The 22900-nt window shown below is 37.6% G+C and overlaps 1 protein-coding gene across 33 annotated transcripts in view; it reads right to left on the minus strand.

Annotated features, from left to right (window-relative positions):
* Positions 1–22900, minus strand: part of Ptprd (protein tyrosine phosphatase receptor type D) — a 2195185-nt gene that overhangs the window by 66631 nt on the left and 2105654 nt on the right. For all 33 annotated transcript variants that reach the window (XM_075945536.1, XM_075945538.1, XM_075945537.1 and 30 more), the window contains one exon: positions 7810–7933. In XM_075945536.1, coding sequence (XP_075801651.1) covers positions 7810–7933 — 124 coding nt within the window. The remainder of the gene's footprint in view (positions 1–7809; positions 7934–22900) is intronic.

Consider the following 22900-nt stretch of genomic DNA (forward strand, 5'->3'; position numbering starts at 1 on the left):
AATAAATAAATAAACCTTGGTTTCCAGAAAAATGAGGTATATTGTCTAATAAAATTTTTCTGCTTTGATTTACTTTGTTGTTGTTTTTTTTAACGATGTGCATATGAGCACCCTGTGGAGTTAGGGGCTTCAGATTCCCTGGGTCTGGAGTTACAGGCAGGCAGTTGTGAGCGCATCCACATGGGTGCTGAGAACACAACTCAGGTCCTCTGCAAGAGCAGAGCATTCTCTAAACCATGGAGCCATCTCCCCAGCTGCTTGTACTGTTTTTATAAATAGAATTTAAGAGCTAGGTAATCCCCACACAAGGTGCCCACAGATTATTAGCAAGTAAAGAAAGAACTAGAAATTAGGGAAAGAATATTTATTGAGTTGATAAGAGAAAGAATATATGTAACCTTTGAAGTTAGTCTTTTGTGGAAAAAATGCTTTTAATTATTTGAAGTCAGAGTATCATTTATTCATATTCACTACATTTAAAATTCCTTTAGAAAATGTTGGAGTTGTATTAATTTACTTTCCCGGTTTTTAAGAATATTGCGATGTCAGTCCCACTCTATCCACTTGGGGCTTCCTCATAGCTGACCTCCATTCATTTAAGACTTCAGCCAACCTGAAGAACTGCTCTTTCCCAGGGACCCACAGCCACTGTCACACTTGGTAAGGAAGCAGGTAGACTATCAGAGCTCTCCTTTCCTTCTTCATCAGGAGGCCCGCTGTAACCCCCCTCCCTGTCTGTCTTCATTACTCGGTACCACCCATAGCATTTTCCATTTCTCATTGTTTTTTATTTTTTTCTGAGACAGAAGAACAACATGAAGTTTAGTGGGGGTGAACTGGGTGGCCTTTGGGAAGCAATGAACATGATGAAAATATAGCATATGAAAAATTGAAAATATATGCAATAAAAAGTAAAATAAAAACATTTTCATGTTTTTCCTTATAGACTATGCATCAACTTTCTATACATGGGCTGAAAAAAACAGAAGAGGCTATTTCACAGCAGGGCCATGGTATGAAACTGGCGAACACTCACACATGTGTGGACAGTAGTCGTCAGTGATTGATGTGGGATTAACTTGGTACAGGATTAACCACAGAAGAAAGGCCTCACCAGGACTGGAGCAGCACATCTCATTGTGGTGAGCGGAAAAATCAATATTACGGAAAACTACCTCTGGTTTTCATTAACTGTTTTAGTTGCATTTATCTCAGAAGTGGTGAATTTGTGTGCTGTTCACTTACTAAAGCTGAGAGTTGCCATCTCATAAATAATCACAATGTTATCACCATCATCTATCATCTATACTATTTACACTAAGATTTTTAACTGTTTCTATTATGCAAATCTAACACTAGAAGATATATTCTGAATTCACATATAAAGGAAACATGTTTCTCTTGTTGAAATATGTAATTTTATTAGGGTCTGGTTTTCATTTATCAAGTGCTAATATTTTCTTTTGCTTTATAAACAACTCTAAACACATGCAGCTTTCTCATTTGAATATTGCTAACTTTTCCATAGATCATTTCAAAAATTTTTGAGGAAAAAAAAAACTTGTGTACAAGAGCAGTGAAACATATAGTAGTAATGATAGTAGTGTCCAGTGTTTATTGGCATTTCCTGGGTGACAGGAAACATATAGCAGTAATGATAGTAGTGTCCAGTGTTTATTGGGCATTTCCTGGGTGACAGGCATTCTAGGGCTTTAACTCCATTACTTCACTTACACTTTCTACTGATTCTAGGTAGTAGGTAGCAGTAATAGAATCACTAAATTGTCAAGGAAACCAATATTTAGTGAGTGACTTCTCTCAGTAAGCTCCTCAGAACCAAGAAAAGTCCATGATGCATTAGTAAGAAAGATGTTTCAGGTTGCATCATGGGCTAGTTAAAGAAGGTAATAATGAAAGGAAGCAATTACAAATATTTGTTTCAAAACTTTAAATATAAGCTCCTCCCATAAGAAAATAAAAACAAATTTTTATGGGTATTGCAAGCCCCTGCCAAGTTACATACTGAAACATAATAGCGATATTGATGGCAGGGATCAATGGAAGTGATAAATCATGAAACAGAGTCCTCCAATAAGAAATTAGGATCTTTGAAGATCAAGTTTACAGTCCTTTTCCAGCCCTCCCACCACTGAGGAAACATCCCTTCACCCTGAAGCAGTGACATTGTTTGGGACAGTGATGACCCAGATATCCTCAGCAGATATCGAACCTGCTGGTAACTTTATCTTGGACTTTTCAGATTCCAGAAATGCAATCTAGTGTTTACATATTACCCATGTGTGAAATTATTGCAATACCATAAACAGATTTAGACACATGTTCACATTTTAATAAACTTTAAAAATCAGTTTTATAAGCATTAGTGTTGAAGAATATTCATATGTATGTCACAAATGAATCCTTTTAGATCTGCTTTGATGAAAGGGTTATACACATGCCTGTGCTATGAATATCATAAACTCTCTTGCTTAAGAATGTCTGTCTTTTTGAAGGAGCTAATATAGTAATGTTCAAGATTTAGTATTTATTTGCCTACCCAGTATCTTTTGATCTCAAAATTTAGAATAATCTTCAGAATTTTAGAGACAACAGTAGAGTCTTATAAACCCTTGTCTTCAGATCTTGTCTGAAGAAAGAGAACCAAACACATTATGTTGGGATTGCTAAAAGGGAAAATGAGATTGTAAAGACTTGGGTGCCCAGAAACCCGCACAGATGAGTGTGGAAATACACTGTGTGGATATTCTTTGTTTCAGGTAGACTTCCTGTACAAATCAAATCAGCAACGACCTCTGCTCTCCCAAAGACTCCCTGTTGACCGCGAGAAGCAGCCTGTCAAGATCACACGGCTTTGTAAATTGTGACTTACTTTTCAACCCCAGTCCTTTATTCAACGTTCTTCCCGATAGATGTTAAAAAAAACTTTAAGCTAATAGCAAAACCCACTCCAAAAGCATTCACAACATGTTTTTTATTTGGAAAAATTCTCTTTGCCTGGAGCCTAAAAAGTAAACTAGAAACCTCCAGCTCCCAGGCTGCAGCATAAGTATTCAAACTTCTGAACAGTTATTTCAGCCCAAACTGAGTGGATTTTAAATGAGAAACTGTGCTCACAGTTACAACTATCACAAGTGTAAAAGCAACGCAGTTCCAAATGGGACGCTGGGGAGAATATCAGCTTCATGTTCAGCTGACATGACATTAGAATTTTTGACTTTACCACTTCTCACTATTAATACTATAAAGAGCTCTCAGCTTTTTCAAAACTGCACTTTAGTGAATAGTACGTATTTATGTCTATGAGTATGATGTGCTTGCATTGGCGTATGTGAGAGACAGTTCAGGTGTGTGAGAGAGAGACAGGGCAGGTGTACATGTGTCACAGTGTATGTGTACAGGACAGAGGATGATGTCAAGTATCAATCTTCACCTTCTACCTTGTTTGGGGCAGGGGCGCTTGTTTGCCAATACACTGCATAGGCCAGTCCACAAGGCCATCCATTCCTAGAGGACCTCCTGACTCTGCCTCCTGTCTTTCCATGGGATCTCTGAGATTAGAGACATGAGCAGAAAATCCTTGTTTTTTGTTGGTTCTGTGAATTAATGCTCAAATCTTCATGTTTGTGTGACAAGCACATTACTCACTGAACTGGCTCTCATCTCAATATTTGTATTTTAATGTTCCCATTTTATCTTTTGGAAATCAGATAACAAGCTTTTCAGTATAAATAATACAGTTAAAATTGGGGTATGGTGTCTACCATATAGTAAACACTTAGATAATCAGGCCCACTCTAAGTCCTAATTGTTGCTACTGCACTAAAAAGTAGCATTTAAATATTATTTTATATTTAGGCTTCGGCATCAGCTTTTTAAAAAAGTGTTTGCCAAAATGGTTCTTAAAGTAATATATTAAATATAATACTTCTGATGAAAAGTTAGCACTAAATGGTTCTTAAATTAATATATTAAATATAATACTTCCGATGAAAAGTTAGCACTAAATGCTAGTGAATACGAATCATGTTTCAGAACGGAAGCTGGTTTTTACCTAGGACAGTAGTGAACAACTCTTGCTAACTATAAGCCATTGTAATAGAAACTGCTACTCCTATATTTTATTATAACAAACCTGAAGGTACATTAAATTGCACCCAGGCAAAATTGACCCACAGAATCAGTTAGACACCAGTTCACTTGGCTGTACTTCTATAAGATTATGACTGATGTGAGGATTCTAATGCTGGGCCACAGTTTCAGGTTAGTTATAGCATAACCTGGGAAATGAACTTAGAAATACAGTGCTTAAGTAATTCCTAATCACAGTCTTAAATAATAAAAAAAAACCTGAGGGCATGAAGTAAGTCCAGGCTTTAGGAGTCATACCCTCTACAGAGGAGAGTACCCTTGGTGACCTGAGGCAGCTGGAGGAATGAGCAGAGCTGGGTTCTATAGGATGTAGGCTATCCTCTGTCTGCTCTGTTTTCTCCTAACTAATGCATACTAGTAAATACCAGGTGAGATAGTTGTAATAGAATCGCATAGTCTGTAAGATAGAGTTAACATAATAGCTGCTGTGATCTCAGGAAAGAGAGGCTGTAATTGTGAAAGCTGCTCGCAGAGAAGCCAAGGTTACTTAGATATAGAAACAACTAATGCCTCAAAGTCAGAATCTTGCTCTTCATCTTTCTCTCTCTCTGCCTTAATGAAAGTATAGGTTCTGAACATTTTACACACTGCATGAGCTAACAGATTATTTTATATTATGGTTATATGCACATAAGAATGAGCTTCAGCCAGGCAGTAGTGGCACACATCTTTAATCCCAGCACTCAGGAGGCAGAGACAGGCAGGTATCTGTGAGTTTGAGGCCAGCTTTGTCCACAAAGCTAATTCCAGGACAGCCAAGGCTACACAAAGAAACCTTGTCTCCAATGCCTCCCTCCCTGATAACAAAGGGCTTCAGTTTGGTCTTTATTTGAGAATAACTAACTTAAGTCATTAAACTAGTCCTTGTTACATCCCTGGTTCAGGAACCACAATTTTCTCATACCAACTGCTTAAGTGGAACTTAACAAAGTGGCAATTGGACTTGTCAAAAATTCCCTTGTGTTTCGCCACCTATTTTGCCAGATGTGCAATAACTGACAACCGTCTGTATTTGGACCCTCTGGATTTGTTCTGGCTTTCCTCGGTACAGGATAATGAGTGATCTGGGCATGTGAGGAACATCACCACTTCCCAGCAGCTTAGGAAGCAAGCTGGAGCTATACAGGGTCCTGATGCCCATCAACTTACACTCTTTTCATAATCTCAATGGAAAGGGAGTAACTGTTCACACTGTTAGCTAAGATAAAGACAATGTAAGTCATTGCATCCATTTCTGTTTCTTCTCTAATGTCTGTCAGATAGTCTTCAAAGTAATATGAAAAAGAGTAGCTAACACTACCAGACAAAGGATTAAAAAAACATCATATTAAACCCTCAACCACAATCACCCCAGTTAGCCAAAAGAGGTAGAGCACATTAGCTTTCATACACAGGGCTAATATCAGTTCCCCTTTTCATTTGACCCTGTGTTATTGACGTTACCTGCCATGGAGCCAGTTAGTGACGGGCTGTGCAGTTCTCACGCACAGCGCCTCCTCTCTAAGACTTATACAGAATGAATGGCTGTCACCCAGAGTACTTCCATGTTAGCAGAGCCTTGTCTGAGATAAAATGATGTTCCTGGTTGTAATCTAGATTAAAGCTCTCCACCGAGCCCATAAATTTTAATTAAATTCTTCTAACCTTTTGCATAACAGAACACTGAAAGACTTTGCTTTCTAGGTCAGCTCTAGATTTAGGGTATAACTGTGGGCACAGAGTTATAAAAAGGCAGGTTTTAATCTGAGTCAAGTGCTTCTGCTTCTGCACTGTAAAAACGGCCTAAGAATAAAGTGGACATAAGTTTCCAACTGTCATAATAAACGCACCAGAGTCCACCACCACCATCACAACACCCTTTATAAGATGTGAGAAATAATAGGCCAAGGAAAATTGTGGCAACATATCAAAAACACAGTGATTTGGTACTGAGGAAAGCAAAAGCTGGCAGGCAGCTTTCCAGATTCTCTTGCTGATATATTTAGTTACTTCCACATTAGCTTGACCGATTAAAGAAAGATTTAGTTCTTCTATCTGTGACTTAGTTTTGTTCCCTAATTTATTGTGATAAAGACTTTATAGAAAAGGAAATGCTATTTGTTACATTTTAAAATGGGGGTGTAGAGCTAAAATGTAAAGCCATCCGCAAACATTTGCTTGAATTTTTCAACAAAACATAGAAGCAGTTATTAAAGTGACCTAACCCTGCCTCAACTGGCACTGGTGATTCTCAATAAAATTAATCAGTGTTATTAGGATGGAAGAAGATTGACATCTGGACACTACTGTATTGGCTACCAGTAAGAAACATTACAATATTTCCCAACATCAAGACTAATATGACACAATTTTATGGCCCATCAATTCCACTTAAGGCCATTTTGAGCCAAAAAGCAGGTTGCAAGTACATGTTTAGCAAATGATTAAAAAAAATTCTTTTACTCCCAAGTCTGTCTTTTATGCTTACCAAATTTCTTTAACATTTTAAATTTGTGTTTGTCTTATATGTGTGCCCATCCAGGTATGTACCATACTGTTGTGGAGGTTAGAAGTCAATTTGCATCCTTCTACTATGTGAATCCTAGGATTGAACTCAGGTCCTTGGCAAATGGCTTTTCCTGCTAAAACAATTGTCTGAAACCAAGATGGCTTTCAAGAGAAGAGCTATGAGATAAGGTGGATGCATAGATTTTTAAAAGCAGGAAAAGAAAACATATATATATATATATATATATATATATATATATATATATATATATATTTGAATCCCTGTAGATGAGACTGCACTGTGGATTCCTGAAAGAATTGATACAAAGCCAGCACTATTCAATGATTTCTAAAAGCAACTGCAAGAGATTAAGGAGAGAGCCTTTGAGCATGAAGAGTCACTGGTGACAAATGTGGTATGTGACAGGTGGTGGCTCAGGTTGCCTGCTATGACATGTGAAAAGGATTAGGTGGCAGGAAAAAAAATTCTCTAAGGTCTTTCAATCTAATGATTTTCTATAAGCTAAAGGACTCCTGAAATTCTGATTGTGAGGAATGAACTCCCAGATGTTTTAGTGTGGCACATGAAGGGATTGATTATTGGAAGGAGGGGAGCAGGAACCTCCCTTCTGGGTCTGCTGAGGAGCAATCCTCTTCGTTCCTCATCCCTCCCGGAATGCACTTCACACTGCAAGTGGGAGAGACAGACTGCAAAGCAGATCCCAGATTTGATACCCTCCATGTTTCCAAGGTGCTCCGTTTCTGCTAACCACCACATCAGGGACTCCTACGTTCACCTTGGCACCATGTAAGCATGTCCAGATTTATTTACAGACACCGTTTCCTTACTTTTAAAATAAATGACTAGTGGACATACCTTCTGAAAATCATCAGTTTGCTCATAACTATCAATAATCATAGGTAAGTTGAGTATTGCTTCCCATATCAAAACATCAGTAAATTACCAAGCCTACATGGAGGGATGCTTCTGTCATGGTAGTGATGCTAATCTGTTTCTGTTACCAATAAACTGTGCCTGGGTTTGAGGCAAGTGCTTTCATAGACGGCTAACAACCCAGGCAATATTACTTTCCCATGCAAATATCTAAAACCCAGAAAACAGCAATTTGAATAATATATGCATTTTCTTACCTTCTATTGCTGATAAGAGAACCCTAGAGTGATCATATGCAATGACATTTGCATATCTGTTCTTTGGTTTGTTTACTTCTAAGTTTGAGTGTTCCCATGTGAACTGCTGGCCGGGGTCAATCGACTGTAAAAGACAAACAATGCACACAAAAGGTGAATACTGAAAAATGGATTAAGGCATTTATCACAAGGAATGGACAAAATTAAAAAGAAATTCTAAAGCCATGCTCAATAAGGATGAGTTCAGCTGTGAAGCTGAACACTAACATAATCTACATACTATACTGACCATAGTGTGTGTGTGTGTGTGTGTATTATAAGAGACATTAAAAAAAAAGAGACATTAACAATCACCAATATTGATGCAAATGAAAAACATCAACACAGAAGTTCTGTTACTATTTGAACAGCAGGGCTATATCTTACTTTTCTATTTCCTTCTCTGCTGCTGTAGTTTATAAGTTTATTTTAGCACAATTTATATTCTGGTACTGTGAACATAATTTGCATGAAATACTCTTCTTGGTCTCTCTTGTTGGACCCTCACACACATACACACTAAGCACACACACTCTCCCAACCTTTCCTCCTGGATCAGCACACACATTTTCCCAGACTTCCATGCTGGACCCATGCACACATACTTTCTATCGACTGGCCTTTCCCAGGCCTGCTGTGCACAGGCTCTGCTTCTGCTTCTCCACCTGTATGCTCACATCTTATATGTTTCTTTATAACATATCATAGCGAACGACAGGGCAATTTGTACAATCCAAACAGCTGAGAGGGACAATGAAGAAGAGAAGCCAGTACTCACCATCAGAGTCAGAAAAACAACTTTCTCCCTTCAGAAAGATTGGATTATTTTTCTGCTTATACTATTGTTTCTATGCATCATCATGTTTATCCGGTCTGTCCCTTTTTACCCTAAATTTTTTTCTTATATTTTCAAACTGTCAACATGTTTTAATATCATACTTCAAGCAGAAACAATCTACAGTATGTACTATGTGGATATAAAATGCATTTTGAAGGTACCTCAACACTGATTTCAAAACTCCATTCAGGCTTAATTGCTTAATTGAAGAGTTGAAAACATTGCTAGTGAAGGAACAAGCTCTATGGCACACATGGAATATAGTCTATGAAAAGGAAACCTAGAACTGACAAGAGACTTGTAATGGATACTGGGTCATTATGCTTCACAACAGTATAATTCCATTTTCTTAATTGTTAGGAGATGGTTCCCCTCAACCCGCACCTCATTTGGCGGATGAAGTAGAAGGAAAGCCTTTGTCACCAATCTGACTGTGGAAGGCCTTCTCGGACAGGCAGTGTGCTAAATGCTGTTAGTAACCTAGTTAAGTCCGCAGGAGTGACTCAGATAATTTCAAATGCAAGCCAGGGAATCAAAAACTCACTGCTAAATACTGGCAGGTAGTTACTAAAGCACAAGGCTGCCTAACTGTCCAGAAGGCCATTGCAGAGTGAAGAAGCCCAAGACAGGAAGCACATCTAAATACAACCATCCTTCACCTTCCAACTTATCATCCTGTGTCATTTCGGGACAATTACATAAGAAATCAAGTTTTAAAAATGAGGTTGGCTTCACATGGATGATAGGACAGATGGGACGCAGCTTACATTTATACTTGTTTTACACGGATCAAACAAACATTGATTAAATAATGCTGACTTGCCTTTGTGCAGCTCAGCACTCATCCATCTGTATCTATCTGTCTGACTGAACATTTAACAACACACAGCACTGGCCATTATTTTTGGAGCTTGTCAGAATGCTGAGAGCAGTAAACTCAAGAAAGAATAAATACAGCAAGTCGGTGAGGTATACTAACATCCTTTATACTTAAAAGAAGAAAACAGAAAAGTGCTTTGACAATCACCTTTCCATTATCCATGTTAGGAAGGCAAAGAAATCATAAATAAGTGAAACTATCATTCCTAATTTTTTTCCCCATCTTGGTGCTAGTGATGGCAGAAGGGCTTTGCTTCTGGGTCCTCTGGCCTCTCTTGTTGCAGTCTCTTAAGAGTGAATATCATGACCAACATGGACAAAGAGCAGCACAAATACTAGCTGTCAGGGAAGGTGATTTCTATTTCAGCTCCATATATTTAGCTGATCCACCCTGGCTGTGCAGCTTCCTAATAGAAACTAAGATGAAGCCATTGTAATAATATGAAATTAGCACCGTTTCACCCAGTGGACTCACTGAGTTTTTTTCCCCTTTGGGCGTACCACTTGTGTCTTCTTTTCTCTTCCATTCTCCCTCCACTGTCAGTCCCTGTCAAACAAGTTTCTTTGCCAGGCTGCTGTATTTTTAGCATTGCTGCCCATCTTTACCCTCCTCAGCTAGAGTGCAGCTAGATTGCTTTCAGTCTCTGCAGAGTTTTGAAAGCTGGAAATACAGCGAGAAGAGTTACTCAACTAAAAGTTGCTTAATGGGCCTTTTATATTTCAGAAACTATATAAAATCTGTGTACTGACTTGTCCCAGAATTTATAAACAAGAACGCCTCATTGTATTTACAAAGTATTTGTCCAGGCAATCAATAGGCCCTTCAACCCCACAAGCAAGATCTATTCTATATGCTAAAAACAACTTAACCAAGATGTCAAAGGGTTTTCCATTCCTGTCTAGACACAGGTATCTAGGTAGAATGATCCTCTCCACCATGATTTCAAACAAAATAATTTTAATGCTAACAGATTCTCAACTCAGTTGCTTCTGGTATAGGTGGAACCAGATGCAAGGAACTCTTTGTGGGTAATTCAAAGTAAACAGGCAGTCTCAAGTAGACACTTGCTAATATCAAGCACTTGGTCTTAAAATCTAAAATTGTTTACCTCAGTTAGAACTTTGTCTTAAAATGAGTAAGTGGAAGAATAAACTACATGCAACACATGAAGTTCTAATTGTGTACTGTAGTTTCATCCCAAAGCCACAGTGAAAATGTGTGTCTATCCAATTACTCTAAAAATATTTGATGTTAACTCATTTAATTTTAAATAAAAATCCTATGTGTGGGTATTATGTTCATCATGGTTCTCTCAATGTAATGATTGCAGTACACAGAAGTTAGATGATTTGTTCATAATTAAATAGCTATTACATAGAAAGGTCAAATTTCCTAAGCTTTCTCTCTAGCTCAGCCAAAGTTTACCTGATGGTTTTATACCCAGCCCTCTGCTGCTTCTTAAATACAATTCAGGGAAAGTTGAGATCAAAACTCTGTAAGGAACTGCTGATCTCTGCTTGTGATTCTAAGCACAGGACAGAACCCTACAAATTTGCACAACAGATTATAGTACTTGAGTGGCACTCCCTGGGCATGACCTTTTTTTTCCCCTAGCGCTGAGGTCCTTACTTTAAAGCAACATTCTTCAGTGGTTCTCTAAAATCCAAGCTGTGGGCCAAAAGAAAAATATAATTGCCATTTTCAAAACACCACACACTCCATAATCACAACTACTCAGTAGGACTCTGCATCCTCCCTATGACCCAAGAGAAAAACCTCTAAATGTTCCTTTAGAGACGGATCAAAGAACTGCCAAAAAAACACAGTCATCCTGGGTCTTTTTGTATGTTTACAAAACAAACAACAAAATTTAATTATATAGGAGGACTAGACCAACTATTTTACTAGCCAAACTACAGGCCAGACCTTTTTATTTTTTCACTGGAACTGAACTTTCAATGACCTTAACTTCTGGAGAAATCCTGGCTTTTCACATAGTTCATCTGGTTCTTCCATAGTGTGGCTCACAGTACGGCACTCTCAAGCCCCTTTAAGGTTAGAAGAGCAGCTTGGAGCTGGTTGCCAATTTATGCAGAAATAGTTTCTCCTTTTCATTTATTTTTATTCATATTTTCTCTCATCCCATTTGAAAATGGTAAAATGGTGTATATATCCATGTGAACAAAACACATGCTTACATAGTTGGGAAGGGCTATATTTTCCACAGTTAGTAATTGCCAGAACATTCTTCCAAGAAAAGAACATGCATTTAGTTGAAGCTAACAATCCTTTATAAGCCAGAATATGAGATGAGGTGGAAAGTAACAGCAATGTCTGAAAGACAAGGGTGAGGCTGGTGTTTTCAGCTCTGGTTTAGCTGCAGCAAGTTAAGTAACACAGCAAGTTAAGTCTGTGTCCTATGTGTCCCTTCCCTCTGTGTTCCATCCCTCTTGGCATTTCTGTCACCCAAGTGGCAGGTTTGTGCCCTCCTTTTCTCTTTGCTCCCCTTATCCAGTTAGTTATCGGCTCTTGTTGAGTCTTTCCCTGTAACAGCGCCTCTGATACAGGCTACCAGCAGAGTGTGAAGAACTGAAAGAATTTTTCTAGATTGCTAGTGTTAATAAGTGATTGTGGTAGCATTTTTCCTTGAACGGAAGAAGAGGTGTATTCAAATTCATGAAAGGTTTATAAATGTAGCATACTTGTTGAATGTAGTGAAAAGGTGTTTCAGGCGGACATTTTTTCATGCAGGATTTTGCCTTCAGGTAACAGAATTGAATCAAGTCTTTACATTGTCCGATGGTTAAATTTGAAATTTAGAGCACAGTTTATAGAAAACCAAAACTTAATATGTAAAGTACTATCTATTCTTCTATGTTTTTAGAGTTATGATATGTGAATAAAATAGAAAGGATAACTATGCCCATAATAAGACACTCAGTTATGTGAGGCCATGATTGATGTAACTGTCTGGTCAACACTTGCCCCTGCATTCTGTCACAGCCGTACAGAGAAATCACTCTTTTCCTGTAGGACTCTACTCCTAGAGGTACTTTTAAATTCTCTTAACAGGCCACTGTGCCAGTGGAATGAAAGCAGTACCAAAAGCCCTGTAGTGTGGGAGAATTGTCTGTATTCTGACAATCATGTTTTAAATAAATGCTGATTGGCCAGGCAGGAAGATAGGCGGGAAAATCAGACAGGAAGTAGAAATGATGCAATGAGTACAGGAGAATTCTGGGAAGGAGGAAGCTGATTCCTCCCAGTCCTGTGCAGCCCACCGAGGAAGCTGAAAAAGGTACTGAGCCAAATGGCAAAAATAGATCAGAATAATGGGTTAATATAAGCTACAAGAACTAATAAGTAGCCTGAGCTAATGGGCCAATCAGCTTTATAACTTATAGAGATCTCTGTGTGATTTTCTTTGGGGCTTGCTGGCTATGGGGTACCGGGAGGGAAAGAAACCCCAACAAGCAGGCCCCTTCATGTTACAGCCCTGAATAGTCTTCACCTTTCTAAGGGCAAGGCAATATGGGCTCTGGAATTAGACCCAGCTCTTTTACTTTATGATTTTGAAAATGACCATTTTTTGAGAGATTTCTTTAAATTAAGAGTTTGAAAGAAATACAACTTTAGCATTTAGAAATTAAATATTTTAGATTTGTTGCCCAACATGTTGAAGGTGGCCACAAACAGAATTAAAACATTCCTGTCCCTGAAAGTAATGTTGATAGGGATGGCATCTGTGACTTGTTTTAATCAGTTTGTTTGGATTGTTAGCTATTATCTCCTACATTAGATAAATAAGCAACAAGAAAGAAGTGGACACCTGGGTGTGGTGACCCACCTCTAATTCCAGCACTTGGGAGGCCAGTCTGGTCTAACTAGCAAAATGCGGGGGGTGCGGGGGCGGGGGCGAGGTGGAGACATTCACAGTTCATTCGTAAGGACTGTGTAATGGAGAAGAATTTTAAGAACACAGTTTACATACCAGTATTTTCTGTGATATTTGAAAACATAAACACTTAAATGATTTTCAGACAATTTTCAGGCAGAAAAATTCCCTTAAGAAACTATTTAATCTTCTCCAAGTAAAGAGATATATATGACTAAATTGATACAACGTGACCATAAAGGTTTATAAGAATAAACCACTTGTTTAGCAATCAATTTAAAGACTGGAATATTTATTAAGTAAAATAGGTTATACATTCTCAGGAACCCTGTGGAGTTTGATGGCTGTGTTCCACTATGAAGCAATCATCTATTAAGCATAATTCATGTGCATCATTAAATTAATTCATATATGAACCTTCCCTTTCCTGATGGTACCAGACCACCAGGTTTTAGTATGGAATGGTACTGAATAAAAAGGATAATCACTGTTTCCTAATACTGCTTAATCTGTATCAGTTCTCAAGGATGAAGGCAAAGCATTTGTTGAAAAGTTTTAACTGAAAAGTATCTTATCTCTCCTCCATGTCTCAATGAGTGAGATCCAAACAGACCCTGTAGACCACAACTTAGCAAGCTGGTAGAATTCTTTCCCCCATCATGCCAATTGAATCTGCGTCCACATGGGATTATAAAAGGTAAGCAAGCTGCTTAGTCATTACTGCAAGGCAAGTGATTTTTCGCCCCTCTATTATTATGTAACAGCATGTCCAACTCTATCATTTGGAGCCTCATCTACTTTTCAGCAGAGATAACAAAGCAGAGCCAAGTAGCTACATGCATTGCTTAGTTTTCCCTTTCCACTTGGAAATGGAGGCCTGCTCATTCATAAAACCAGCACATTAGTAGCCATAAAAGGGAAGAGCAATTGAAGAATGGGTAGCTTGATTTCATGATATTGCTAGAACAAGGAAAAACAACACTACAAGGAAAACAGCAGATATAAATCATAATGAGGTTGATAAAAGACATTAGTGGTCTCTAATCAATACTATTATTTCTTCAAAAAATGTAGAAAGTTTTAATGAGATTTTAAACATCATCTTGTTTTACTTAGTACTTATTTTACTTAGTTAAAATATGTGCTAGCCTTTCAGTATTGTTTTTGCTTGCCATTTATTAGGAAGGGTTTTTTTTTTCTCATTTTACTTTGCTTTGTGTTAAATCATTTATCCATTCTCATACAAAGAGATGAACTTCGAAACTGAAAAATAAGACTTTTGTTAGTGTTTAATCAATACCTTGTTTTCTGGATCAGAAAATTAAACATTCAACATCCAAAAAGGAAATAAGAGAAATTGATGCTTTCTCCTTGTCTGTGGCAAAATACAGAGGATTACAGCCATCACTTAAAGAATTCCTCACCTCACTCTTATCCCCAAATGTGTTTAGTGCAACTATCAGGCAGCAACAGAGCTCTCAGCAGGTGTCTTTGGGGCACAGCACACACATACTGACTCCTGGCTGCTAACATGATTACCCTTTGCAGGCAAAGTAAAAAGCCACAGCACTACACATGGGCTTCAAATTAAACCACACAAGGTGGCCATTGCTTCCCATACCCATGGCGTGTGGATATTTTAGGAAGTATTTACACTCTAAGTTATCATGTGCTCTTTCTTTCTTTTTATAGATGATAAAATAAAAAAATCTTAGACAACCAAACAAACTAAAATTTTAGTTCGATTTCATTATAAAGGGAAAAGTTGCTTACAAAAATTTTTATATATAAAAATATATATTTTAAAATATATATTGTCTTAAGATTGTAAAATTAAAGCATATCCCTAATGAAATATGTTTGAAATTGCATTGGTTATATTTCATTTTAACATTTTTGAAAAACTGGAATCAACAGAGAATACAGTGATTGGGTTTGAGTTTTATCTAATGTTGTAACTCCATGTTTCCTACACAGTGGATTTTAAAATTCACATTCTAGAATGACTACATAAAGATTACGAGGCAGGATAAAGAACACAGTGAGATACAGATCAATCAGTCTCCCTCCTATGTTGTAATGGTAATTAGCAGGTATCGGGAAAGAACAGTGGATGTAAACCCAGTTAAAATAAACTGAAAACTATTGCCACACTTCCCTACAATTACATTTCTAAGAACTATTTATTTTCTTCCTTTTATTGAAAACATATTCCTTTTTTCTTCCATGATATATTCTGATTAGGGTTTCCCCTCCCTGTACTCCTAATTCCTCTGAACCTCCCCTCCCCTACAGATCCACCCATTTCTGTCTCTCAGTAGAAAACAACCAGGTTTCTGAGGGAGAATAATATAATAAATATAATAAGAGATAAGATACAATATGATAAAAAGCTAACACATTGGAATTGAACCAGACCAGCAACCAGAAGGAAAGGAGGCCAAGAACAGACACAAGAAAGAGAGATGCATTTGTTCCCACACTGTGGAATCCCATAACAACACTAAACTGGAAGCATAATATATATATATATGTATATATATACAAAGAGAATTTAAAAGTATAAATAAAACAATAAGATAAAAAATTAAAAATAGAAGAGGAGGAGAAAGAAGAAGAGGAAGAGTCCTGACATGATATTTTAAGACAGGAACCTCCAGAGATGCTGTTGAATCATTTTCTGCTGGCCGGCTATTGCTGGGTATACAACCTACCATTAAGAGGAGTTTGTTTTTTCAGCGAAACTCTCTTGGATAAAACTCAATTTCCATTTGCAGTGGTTGTCAGTTGGAAATTGTTCAGAGCACATTTGAAACCTACTCTGAGCTAGCCTCTGCAACTGGATAGCCTAACTTTGCACTTATTTTCCTCACTATTAGACTGATGAAAGTAGCTATTAGCTAGTTTCTACTTAGTGCAAATATTCTGTATTGAAATATGTGTCATTCTAATATAATGGAATTTTTTTCTTTTTTCTTTCTTTTTTTTTTTTTTTTTTGGATTTTTCGAGACAGGGTTTCTTCGTAGCGTTTGGTTCCTGTCCTGGAACTAGCTCTTGTAGACCAGGCTAGCCTCAAACTCACAGATATCCCCCTGCCTCTGCCTCCCTAGTGCTGGGATTAAAGGCGTGAATATAATGGAATTTTGCAAAGCTCAGAATGTTGGGAGCTGTGGAGAGAATCTACAGGCTCTGATCAGATAGAATGTATATGCCAGACCAGAGTCATCACAGAGGCTGAGATTAACTTATATTATATATCCTGTTTACATCTGTATTCCTGGTACAATTATTAATGGGATCATCCATCTTTCATTCTCAAATACATCAATTCAAGTACCAAATTACATGATCACTGCAGGTTAGAGTCATCCATGACTTTCTTATACCTAAGTTTGATAGAATCACAGCATCACACTCAAACCTCTGTGTTTGTGTGCCTCCATGTGTAGTGAGACAGATAGCCTGCTTAGTTAAATACGGAATCTACTAACAAACCCCAGTCACATGACAAGCGGGCAGCAGAAGAGGAAAAAGGACTTTTATTCCTCCGGTACCCATCTCAACTTACTTAACACTGAGTATAACAATGGTGTATTTAATTCTGAACCAGAGAAAGTGGCTGGCTTTGCTCAGTGCTTCACTCTCACTCAATGTACGCCTGAGACCTCACCACAGAAAGGAATGCAAAAAGAACAGACAGCATACATTTTAACAAGCTTCTTGTCTGATTTTCATAAAGTCAAAATTTTAGCCTGCTGCCATTACTATTTTTCCTTCCTTATTTGTATATGTGTGCAGCATATGTTTATGTTTGTGGTGGGCATATATGGAGAGTGTGTAAAGGCGTAAGAACAACTCTCCTTCTAGTATGTGGGTCTTGGAAATTGTCTCTTAAAAACTGCATGCATCAACATGTCTAAACAAATGCTAAGGGATTGAAAAGAAACCTGGAAATCATAGACAGTCAGATGGATAGTCAGAAGGAAGATGACCATGGGCATCTGGATAGCTATTGGGATCATGTAACTGTGTAAGATAATGTTCCCAGAATCCAGTTCTTACGTTTATAAAAAGAGTCAAGTTCTAGAGGAATATGACCTCATCCATGATGTTTCTTGGTCTGAAGATCTGGCTTAGAGTTAATTCCTTTCACTATTTGACGAATATTTTTTCCTACTGTGTATCTTCTTCAAACACTGAGCCAGGCACACACACAAAGTTTCCAAAGGCTGTACTGTGGATATGCTAGGACACACTACATTCTACCTTTTGAATTTTGAAATTTTAAGGTGAAAATTAAGTTTTTGCCCAGGACAACTGAATAGTAGATCCACTGAAGAATAATTTCTAGTTATGAAAAGAAATTTTGTATAACCTTAATATAATAGACTGGTAAATCAGTATGACAAGCATATAGCCAATGATACTGCCATTTTTCTACTGATACAGACATATACTTTCACTAGAGGTTCAAATGATAAAAAAAAACACTGTATTTTGGTTAAAATGTATACATATACTTCACTAGATACCTATCAATGACAACAATAGTCATCACTGGAGTGAGGACATTCCTATTTTAATCATTTTCCTTATGGTATAACTGAATTCTTTAGTTTCAAATTTGGAAGCCTCCCAGAGCTCTTCAAAATGAGAAGAACAGTAAGTTTTAGGACACTTTACAAAAACCAGACATTTGATTTCTTTAGTCTTATTGGAGACAGAGCCAATAGACTTTAGAATTCAATACTTGGGATGGTATTTTGTACAATCCATAGCAGGTTTGTCACTTTGGACATTGTGGTCTAGGAAGAAAACATACTGTGTGAAATTACCATCAAGAAGGAGCTCCGAAAAATCAGCAGAGGACTAGCTCAACCCCTCCAAACTCACAAAAGAAGTTTAAATTCTTAGTTTGAAGGTGAGGACAAATGAGTCAATCTACTTTCATCATTATACCTGAATCTAATAATTAATAAAATGAAGAAAAAGATATTGCTCCCCAATGCTGCTAATGAGATATAGGCGTGGACCCTGATGCCACTTTCCTTGAGTCACATTGGGAGTTCTGGCTTTGAAGTCTGAAGTCTTAATGATGACCCTTTAACATTTACGTAAATTATGAATTTGCTATCATAAATCTTAATTTCGTATTTCAAAACTGTGGACAGTAAGGAAAATAGATTAACTCCAGATGTCTCTGCCAGTTTTGGTCTAATGATATCCTTATACCACGGTCATTTCATTTCCAAAAATTCTGTGGTAATGAAAGACAAAACTATAGCTTTCCACATGCTGAAATTTTTAGTATTTTTTTTCTTTAAATCAAAAGAAAAAAAAACCCACAAGATCTTTACCCTGTATAATTAGGAACAAAAAGATACATTTCTACCCACACAACAGAGCATCCCTCAATTTTTCTGCTTCTCATACACACCGGAAATTCTGAGCAAAAGACAGAAGCTGATGTACAGGTCCTCCTTGGAACTGAGGAGGAATAACGGAGCACAGGAGAGACCACTGAGAATGGAGAGACCAATAACTGACGAGTAACAGTCTGCAGGAGCAGCTTTAATGACCACTTTAATGGTTTAATGGATAGCACTTTACAAAGATTTCTGGTCCAAGCCTGCTGAAAGCTGGCCTTCAATGAATCTGTCATTAACAAAGAACTGGGTTGCTCCTCATAACCATAGTTTAATGAATCAGAATACAAAGAAATTACGGCAGTTATCATCCTGTATTCTAGTCCTATATGGGGTTTCTGTACACTATTGTGGGAGGGATGTCCACACACTCCAAATGTAAGTTGCCAGTGAAACAGGTTTTCACCAGAGAGTGCAGTGCAAACAAAACCCCACGACAGGTGCATTTAGGTGTGCAAAGACGACATAGGAGCAGCACCTGAGATTTAAACACAGATAAAAGAATGTGGCCACAGAAGCGGGTTTCTCTGAAAAGGCTTGGCAAATTCTTCAGAGGGATGCATTTTCAATCATCCTTGTGTGATAGCATCACACTACTTACACTCAGTTAAGGTCCTTCAAAGTCAGAGACTGCCATGCTCTGCCCTTCATGGTGCATGCCACTCACTATTAAGTGTGATACCACAATCAGGCGTGATGAGTAATCCTGAATTTCAATCCTTGATTATTTTTCACTCTGCATGTGAGAGGGGCTCTCAGTTCTGACTCCACACTGGAATACTCCTTACCTAGACAGAATTTTCTAAACATTTCTGTTTCTGTAAATCTTTGTTTTCTTAAAGGGTTTGCACCAATCCCACATTCCCAGTCCACTTTTGAGTTGAGCAGATTCTCAAGCATTTGCTCATGTATCTAACATCCAACATTAAAGTATTTCCCGGTGGCAATGAACTAAATACAGTCTAATGACTGTTTTCTAAAACTTGCTTAAATTTATCATTCTCACTTATCCTTTGTGTGTGTGGCCTTATTGAAAGCCAGCTTTCACACAGGAGTCCACACTGGTCTAGAATATTCCATGTAGTCCTGACTGACTTCAAAATGATGAGCATCCTGTGCTTGGTTTCAGAGTACTGGCAGGAGCCATGACAAAGCTGGTCCATATTCCTTCAACTGCATGATAAGGTCCTTCACAGAAATACAGCCCACAACATATCTCTGCCATTTGTGAAATCGCTACCGCAGTGTAGCTAAAAATAAAATACCCATAAACCTATGCGGTTTTCATCCATCAGGTCATAACATGTAGTTAAATAATGTGAGCCTGGTGGAAGGAGTGGGAGAGGCTTCAGAATATCTCCCCATCCATTATGACAGCCATCAGCTTTCAGCATCAATTATTGATACGACTGAAAGGGATTCATTGGCTAAACTTCCCTCAAATGTGACAAACTAAACAAGGCCGCGAGTATGCCAGAAGATTAAAAATACTTTTTTTTCAGATCTGACATTGGACATATCTAAAAAAAATCATAAACTTCCTAGGAAATTTATCTATTTGTTTAATCATTCTTAATGTCATTGGAAAATGGATTCCTTTCACAAAATAAAAATTACTATTAGCATATCAATAATTAAAAGCAAATGAGAACTTTATTATAAAAAATAATCTGACTTTATTTCAAACATGTATTGCTTTTAAGGGGATATTTTAGAGAGGAGATAGTCTGCTTATATCGGGCTGATTATAGCTAACTCTAAGTGAAAGATGCATTTTGAAAATAGAACAGGAGAGCAAACAAAATACAAGGAGGCAGGCTAACCATGCTTTAAAAAATAGCAATATGATCACAGAAATGAATATAAACGGTATACTCTGAAAGACAAATCCTCCTTTTCCAAGACAGATATTAAAAACAAGCGGAGCACCTTAATCAGTGATTTAGAGAGTGAGCAGAACATAAGATCTATATGATACCGTGGCAGTGCCCACATTTCTCTCTGTAGCCCTGCATTTTGGCCAGCTGGGGGAATTTGGTTGAAATTGTAGCCTCCAATGCTGTGCTTCTCAACCGCTCCCACAGCCTACAGAAACATTAAGTAGTTCAGCCAGGGAAACGTAATAAAGAACAAATGTTGTTCCCTAATCTCATTTTACATACACTCAAGTAACAGAGCACGAGGTGGGAAATGAATTTCTCTGAAACGGCTCCAAAAGCATAGGAGCCTGAAGTACTTATTTTTCTGTGCATGGAATGAGCAAATACAGACTTTGAAGAACAGTTCTGAGACCTTTGCTCCTGCTTTAACGGCACTAAACCTCTGAGCTTCCCGAATGCCGGAAAAAAGAAAAAAAAAACCCTATCATTCTTTACCAGGGAACATAGAAAATATAATAAACAGAATCCACGTTTAATTACAGAAAAGTAAAACTCACAGCTACATGGTGTTTGACACCTAACAAAATTGTAGCAGAACTAAAGTTTCTTCTGAAAAAAAAAATCAATAACAGAAAAAACAGAACAAAAAACCCTGAACCGACCATTAGATGCTGAATTCAAGGCCTTGTGTATGAGGCTTGTGTACATTATTCACCTTCTACTCTATAGTTTACCACAATGCCAGCAAATATGAAGAAGGCAGTTAATCTTGCTGTAGAAGAGCAGCTGGATTCTAAACTCTCAAAGCCCAGAGGTCGCTAGCAAGGCTGGGAATAGTGTTCTTACAGTTATTTACAAAAATACCTAATAATTTTCAAATTGATCTTCCTTGTTTTGTGTGATACATGAAAAGAATGAGCAGCTTCATGTCACAGACTTGCTCTATTTCTAACAAAAATTCTAGTCCTTGCTCTGTGGCATTGTAGCTAGTTGCTGTGGCAATAATTATAGATCAAACACAAAAAGGCTATAACTCTTTCAAGAACAAATGATACCAAGGACAGATAAAGTCATAGGGAAGCAAAGTGTTCTTTTCATCCAAATATTTTAATGACAAAACTGGAGGAAAATTGTTGAAGCTACTGGTGAGAGCTAACAGGAGAGAGCAAGAGATGGACTTCTCTATGTAGTAGTTTGGAGAACCATTAATTCAAGGGCAGCTTGGGGTATGCTGTGACACCTTGTCTCAAAACAAAACAGGAGCATATAACATACATCACATAAATTCTTTATTTTGCTTACAACTTTACTGATTTGTGCTCCTTTCTACTAATAAAAATCACCTACTTTGGGGCTAAAGAAAAGCATCAGCAGTTAAGAGCACTTGTTGCTCCTTTAGAAAATTCAGGTTCAGTTTCCAGAACCCACAGCGTGGCTCATAAACAACCTAGGGTATCCAATGATTCTTCTGACCTCTGTGGACACTTGCATGCATGTGGTGCACATAATCATTAAAAATATAAATATACATATATTTAATAAATACTTTAAAAATTGTTATGTAAGATTTTTTTTTGATGAAAGGTAATTTCCCATTGAGTTTCCAACCTAAATTCTCATACAGAAGACAAGTTAGTATGACCTTAAGATCTACAATACTATAATGTACTTTCCCCAGAAATACTTTCCTTGCTTTATCAAGGGAGTACACTTAGAAAACATCATCTGTCACATAATACATGAAAGTTACCGAATTACCTCAGCGACATCACTAGAAGCAGCTGAAATGTCACCCCTCCAGCAAAGTGACAGAAGCAGACTAGATTAAAAGACACTAGGCTCCTCAACCACATCTCAACAGTAGAACGTATGTGCCCCTGAATTACAGCCTCTAGGTAGCCGGGTTTATTTATTTATTTATTTTGAAGATAATAGGAGAACTTCTGAGCTGTGACAGGATCAATATGGCAAGAACAGAAAAGAAAGACACAAGGAAATCAATGCCTCCTTGCACAGTAACATCCCCCATTACCAACAATTAGGGTGAAATTTTTATTCTCCTGATGACAAGGACATCAATTAATTACTCGGAGAGGGGGTTAAATTCCCACCTTCCCAGAGACAGCACCCTA

The sequence above is a fragment of the Microtus pennsylvanicus genome, chromosome 13, assembly GCF_037038515.1.
Source record: "Microtus pennsylvanicus isolate mMicPen1 chromosome 13, mMicPen1.hap1, whole genome shotgun sequence".
NCBI lineage: Eukaryota > Metazoa > Chordata > Mammalia > Rodentia > Cricetidae > Microtus > Microtus pennsylvanicus.